Consider the following 7248-nt stretch of genomic DNA (forward strand, 5'->3'; position numbering starts at 1 on the left):
TCACAACTACATCTTCAACAACGAAACCATCTAAATACCTACACACTACAGCCACATCATAACTACATCTTCAACAACGAAACCATCTAAATACCTACACACTACAGCCACATCACAACTACATCTTCAACAACGAAACCATCTAAATACCTACACACTACAGCCACATCATAACTACATCTTCAACAACGAAACCATCTAAATACCTACACACTACAGCCACATCATAACTACATCTTCAACAACGAAACCATCTAAATACCTACACACTACAGCCACATCATAACTACATCTTCAACAACGAAACCATCTAAATACCTACACACTACAGCCACATCATAACTACATCTTCAACAACGAAACCATCTAAATACCTACACACTACAGCCACATCATAACTACATCTTCAACAACGAAACCATCTAAATACCTACACACTACAGCCACATCATAACTACATCTTCAACAACGAAACCATCTAAATACCTACACACTACAGCCACATCATAACTACATCTTCAACAACGAAACCATCTAAATACCTACACACTACAGCCACATCATAACTACATCTTCAACAACGAAACCATCTAAATACCTACACACTACAGCCACATCATAACTACATCTTCAACAACGAAACCATCTAAATACCTACACACTACAGCCACATCATAACTACATCTTCAACAACGAAACCATCTAAATACCTACACACTACAGCCACATCATAACTACATCTTCAACAACGAAACCATCTAAATACCTACACACTACAGCCACATCATAACTACATCTTCAACAACGAAACCATCTAAATACCTACACACTACAGCCACATCACAACTACATCTTCAACAACGAAACCATCTAAATACCTACACACTACAGCCACATCACAACTACATCTTCAACAACGAAACCATCTAAATACCTACACACTACAGCCACATCACAACTACATCTTCAACAACGAAACCATCTAAATACCTACACACTACAGCCACATCACAACTACATCTTCAACAACGAAACCATCTAAATACCTACACACTACAGCCACATCACAACTACATCTTCAACAACGAAACCATCTAAATACCTACACACTACAGCCACATCACAACTACATCTTCAACAACGAAACCATCTAAATACCTACACACTACAGCCACATCATAACTACATCTTCAACAACGAAACCATCTAAATACCTACACACTACAGCCACATCATAACTACATCTTCAACAACGAAACCATCTAAATACCTACACACTACAGCCACATCATAACTACATCTTCAACAACGAAACCATCTAAATACCATCACAGTCATACCATAATTACAGCACTTGGCCTACCTGAATATGTACTATATATAGCCAAATCATAACCACAACAAGCATCCTATCTGATTTAAAATATCAGAACAGAACATAGCATGTTACACCAGCAAACCATTTGATTATAAACACAGCCATTAGCCATCCCATATGTACTACAGCAAATCTGTCTAAATATCTATAGCCAAACTACATAGTACTGCATATTACAGACTGCACATACCATATACTGTAGTCTCATACCAAAATATACAACCAAAACACAGGAGCTACAAAGATATATAAAATCAAAGTAGAAATAATAAAAAAAATCTTCTATACAAATGATAACAGCAAGATACTGATGTATTCAGAAAATCAGTACTCTGTGTGTGTGTGTGTGTGTGTGTGTGTGTGCTGATAAATGTCACGTCACATGCATAATCTGTCTGTGAGAATTATGATGCATACACATATGTGATGTGTCCTACTCAGGACACACAGCCCTAACACACACACACACACACACACGGATATATTTATGCACAGTACTTTACACACCCCTAAAGGCGTAACAGGACACCATCATGTACGCCCACTCAAACACACACAGCGGCAGCACATAACTATGTTCTTGTGTGCCAGTGTGTGTATTTATGCAGCTATGTGGAAAAACACAGCAAGAGGCAGACGTAACGGCCGCGGCTGGGAACGCTCTTTCCACTTAACGCTTTGAACGGCGTAAGAGCTAAATTTAGTTCACCTTCCCAATTCTGTGGCGATTCCGCCCCCCCCCCCCCCCCCCACCCCCAACCCCCCGCCCCCACCCCGGCATACATGTAAGTTTGGAGAGCCGCCCACGCCATTCCGAACCACCCACGGTTGCCGTGGCGAAACCAAGGAGAAGGAGAAAATAAAAGAGGGAGATACAGTATGGTGAAGGAAGAGGAGAGGGGAGGGAGTAAGGGAGAAGAGAAGAGAAGAGAAGAGAAAAAAGAGAGGGTGAGAGAAAGAGAGATAGAGAGAGAGAAGAGAAAAAAGAAATGTGTGATGTCTGCGGCAGAAAGCGGACCTCCAGCAGGGCTTCCTTACTGGCAGGCTGGCAAAGTGTGGCTCCCTCTGTCTCCATTCCAAAGGACAGCCGCGTGTGGAGAGAGCAGGGAGACCTGAGTCTTTGGCACTGATATAGACACACTACATACAGTAACCATTAGCGTGACCTAAGGCCTGACCTAAGGCATATTAGCCTGACCTAAGGCCTACATAGTCCACACATTAGCCTGACGTAAGGCCTACATAGTCCACACATTAGCCTGACCTAAGGCCTGACCTAAGGCACATTAGCCTGACCTAAGGCCTACATAGTCCACACATTAGCCTGACGTAAGGCCTGACCTAAGGCACATTAACCTGACCTAAGGCCTACATAGTCCACACATTAGCCTGACGTAAGGCACATTAACCTGACGTAAGGCCTACATAGTCCACACATTAGCCTGACGTAAGGCCTACATAGTCCACACATTAGCCTGACCTAAGGCCTACACACTAGGCATTAGCCTGACATAAAGCCTATACACCAGCTATAAGCCTGACCTAAGGCCTTCAGCCTTCATACACAAACATGTATGAACACACGTATGCACACACTCACCAAGCCCTGTTTGAAAGAATGCAATGTTAAAAAGCAAGGATGTGCTTTAAGGCGGGTGACAACGTGACGTCCATTATGAATTTCAACCAAGAAGCACAGCATTCTTTATTTAGTAACTGGACCCCCTGCCAGACCTTACTCCATTCTATCCACCCATGTAAAGTTGCAGGGTCTCTACAAAACATTATCCTTTCACTGCATTTGTCCTGGGGGCCATCTATTTTTTACAAGGTGAGAACAAATCCAGAAGGAGAGGCAATAGCTTTGAACAGCAAGTTCAGCTACAGTCCCAGAGAAAAAGACAAGACAGCAGTCCTATCCCCACCGCAAATTTATTTCTAGATGCTTCCGTCTCCATTTCAACCCAATTACCATTTTGTATCCACTTCTGTCACCTTGCACAAATGGAGAGTTACCGGTGGTGATATTAAAGAGCGAAGGCTCCCTCATGAAATTTGTATCGGTTCAAATAAAAAAGAGAATGAGACCTTGACGTTTATTTATATATATATATATATATATATATATATATATATATATATATATATATATATATATATATTTTTTTTTTTTTTTTTTTTTTTTTTTAATTCTGTTGCCTTCAACAACGGCAACAAAATGGCTCTAGGACGCCTGCTGGAAGAGGAGCTGAGGGGGAAAGGCTTATCTGCAGAGAAGAGACAAGGCGAGCCTTCCTTCCCAACATCCCTGAGGAGAATTGATCAGGGGACGACCTGATCTGCACTGGTGCAGAGAGAAGGGAGCGAGAAAGAGAAAGACTAAGAAAGAGAGAGAGAGAGAGAGAAAGAGAGAGAGAGAGAGAGACAGAGAGAGAGAAATTGAGAGAAAGACAGCTGACAGCACCGAGAGAGTACACACACACACAAACACCAAAGTGCCTTCCCACACCACAAGTGCCTTCCAGCCCGCTATCCCTCCCTCTCTAGCTCAACACACTGATACACAATTACACACCAGGTTTTATGGCTTGACTGGGATCCATGCCATTTCAATTCTCATTCACTCTACCACCTCCACCACCACCTCCACCAACACCATCACCACCATCACCACTCCCACTAACAAGAGGAGTAGAGGGGAGCAAGGAAGCAGGATGTGGAGATGACACACACACACACACTTTCCTGGGAGCCCATGGGAATACCCCCAAGGTTCCGAGCCTGGTTTGATTGAAAGCGGAGACAATCAGCCCTTTCTTTCCACATGCTGTGTCCGCCGTCCAGCCTGTCCACCCCTGGTACATCACAGGTCACTGGGATGAATATGGACAGCGGGCCATCCACCCACCCCTCCCCTCCCCTCCCCCCTCAACCCAGACCCAATCTCCTGCTTCCAGCACCCCCCCCCCCCCCAGTCCTGCTCTCCCACACACCGTTCATCTGTCTTGACAGCGAACGCGACGCGTCCTGGTGTGCCGACGGCTCGTCCACTGTGATGGAGCAGTAGCAGCAGCAGATATGGCCTGCTGTGATTACATTTGGAGATCCATAGTCTATGACCTCCAAAGATAACACAAAGAGGGGGGTACGAGTGTGTGTGTATGTGTGTGTGTGTGTGTGTGTGTGTGTGTGTGTGTGTGTAACGGGAAAACAAAAATATGTGAGTGTATGTAGGCAAGTGTGAGCATGTTTTATTGCATTCACATACACATGCACATCTCTGTGTGTGCGTGCATGTATGTGTGTGTGTGTGTGAGTGTGTGTGTGTGTGTGTGTGTGTGTGTGTGTGTGTGTGTGTGTGTGTGTGTGTGTGTGAGTGGTTGTGTGTATTTAAATATTGGCATGGCTAATTTCGGTGCCTTTTTCCTCTCTTTCCCACTCTGCTTTGGAGGCTTTGACTTGAAGCAGACTGATGCTCACCTGAGCGCCACTGAGCTGTGCTGCACTGAGCACAGCAGAACCCAGGCCACGGAGCGCACTCACCTATTCCCTCTCGGCCAGCACCGAGCAAATACTCCACTGGATGTGGATGCTTTAAAGGTCAGGTGTTGGCAAGGGGAGAATTTTTCCGCTTTCTGATGTTTCTGTTTCGAGCAGTGTTTACCATTCAGGGTCCTAGGCTCACCTCTCTCTCTCTCTCTCTATTTCAGCTGACATTAACAGGGACAACAATTCCAAATACCAAACAAAGCAGAGTCAACACTGACAACTGTCTGTCTGTGTAATGTCAACATAGAGGAAAAGGCGGTTTTTGGTGGTGGTGTGTGTGTGGGTGTGTGTGTGTGTGTGTGTGGGGGGGGGGGGGGGGGGGGTGGGTGCAGTGCGTTCAGCTGACTAATAACGGAGCCTGAAATGAAGGCGTCCTCATGCCGCAAAGACTTGCGTCGTGGGAGGCGACGCGCGGTATCGTGTGCATCCAACAGTATCATCGTTAACATCAAATCCCCGTCGTCGCCCACGCTCGCACGCTGCCAGGAGAGGGAGTGTTTGTGGCCGGCGGCGGTTCAGTGCTGCACTTGCATGTGATTGACGCTGCGTTTCAGCACCACAGTCAGTGGACAGCGCTCACCCAATCCACACACACGCGCGCTCTCTCTCTCTCGCGCTCTACTTCTCTTTATGTATCTCTCTCTCATTCGTTCGCTCGCTCCCTCCCATTGCGTTAAGGGAGAGGCGGAAGGAAGGAAGGAGAGAGAGAGAGAGGTGGAGAAGGGGGAGTGGGGTTTCCCTGTCAGCTATCTGGAGCTACAGTCTTTCCTCCATTGCTACACATTACCACTTCCCAATCAGATTTTCAGAACTGGGACTGCCACCTTCGTGAGCTTAATAGCGTTTTTTCCTCAACTGTCACTACACAGTGAGATGCTAAAATGGAGAGGGAGACCACAGACGAATGACATACCTTTCCAACCATATCAGCTGCATACTCTCACTCGCTCTCTCTCTCCCTCTCTCTCAAGCTCAAATACCCGGTGAAGTCATTACTTAAACGTACAGCTAGATCTCTGTGGTCACAGAAGAACATGCATGTTTCGTAAAGGCGTCTTCATCTCAGGAAAAATGTCAATGTGCAGTCACGAATCCTAGTGTGGCTCTGAATGTCGATGTATCCCCCCCCCTTCATTTTCACAGCAAACACACCGTCAGGAAATGTCTGCATGAAGCAGAATGGCATGCACCGAACACAACTTGCATTCAGTCCACGATTTTTTCCACCGAGCCTCGGTCGTGTCTGTAGCCTACGTTTCAACCGGCTGGCTCCATCATTCACAATTCAGTCACATATCATTCACTGGCTCGTGCTTCACGGAGCATCTCGCTATTAACGCACGTAGTTAGTGCTTAAGACCCACATTGTCTTCCTTGGCAAACGTTGCAGGACTCGTTGCTGTTGGAGATAAAAAAAAAATCTGCTGCGGTCAGCCGCGTGCCGGGTCAATGCGCGAGCGTGCTCTCAGCTCAGCGCACGCTCAAATGTCAATTTTGGCATTTGACAGGTGGACATCGCAAATGAATAATTCAACAGTCCGAACTGTCTCTGCCACTGAAAATGAGACACTAATGTCACGATACACACATTAACAAGAGAGTTAATAAATAATTACCGCGTTTTTTGGAAGATTTGCTGGGATTATTTGAAACATTTTTTCCTGTGCAAATAGAAGAGAGATGGCTTGTAAATGAAAAAGAGAGACGCTGACCGACGGCACCGGAGCTGTAACGGCGGCAGGGGATGGATAAGCAAGGGGAGCGACCAGCGAATCGACACATCAGAGAAACCGACAAACAAACCAGACGCTAGAGCAAGGGACGCGCTGAGCCGCTAGCACGGAGAATTTGCAATGTCTCACCGAAACGCAAAAGGGCGACATTCAGAGGAAACGGGCATTTACCTGTGAGGACGCCGACCCGGATTTGGTGGTCGTGGTTTGTTAAAATCATCCCGTCTGACGCCATGTTCACCAGCGCTGTAGCCCCGCACTGAGAACTCACGGCAGTCCCGAATGCCGATGGCATCGAACTGTGCAGGAGGGAGGGGAGGAGGGGAGAGGTAGAAGAGGGGAGGAGAGATGGAGAGCGAGGGAGAGTGAACTAAATGGAGGGAGAGAGAGAATGCGAGATGGAGAGAGAGCAAGAGCAGTCTAGAGCAGTTGAGCACCTATCTTGCCGCGTCTCCGACCACACATCGACAGATATAGCAGGCAGAGCGCGCATTGCCTGGATGCGGGGGCCGTTTAAAAGGGAACACATCACTCAACTGGCTGCCTGCCACGGTTGTAGTGTGTATTCCAGATTCATTCCTATGGAGA

General features: G+C 46.4%; 1 protein-coding gene across 13 annotated transcripts in view; it reads right to left on the reverse strand.

The window, feature by feature from the left end:
• Nucleotides 1–7016, reverse strand: part of gphnb (gephyrin b) — a 115792-nt gene extending 108776 nt beyond the window's left edge. For 5 of the 13 annotated variants that reach the window (XM_042094905.1, XM_042094910.1, XM_042094907.1 and 2 more), the window contains exon 1: nt 6832–7016. In XM_042094905.1, the coding sequence (XP_041950839.1) occupies nt 6832–6955 (124 nt within the window). In that variant the 5' untranslated portion in view covers nt 6956–7016. The remainder of the gene's footprint in view (nt 1–6831) is intronic. The other 8 variants (XM_042094913.1, XM_042094912.1, XM_042094904.1 and 5 more) reach the window with 6 other exon arrangements.
• Nucleotides 7017–7248: the final 232 nt, after the last annotated feature.

The sequence above is a fragment of the Alosa sapidissima genome, chromosome 6, assembly GCF_018492685.1.
Source record: "Alosa sapidissima isolate fAloSap1 chromosome 6, fAloSap1.pri, whole genome shotgun sequence".
NCBI classification, from domain to species: Eukaryota; Metazoa; Chordata; class Actinopteri; order Clupeiformes; family Clupeidae; genus Alosa; species Alosa sapidissima.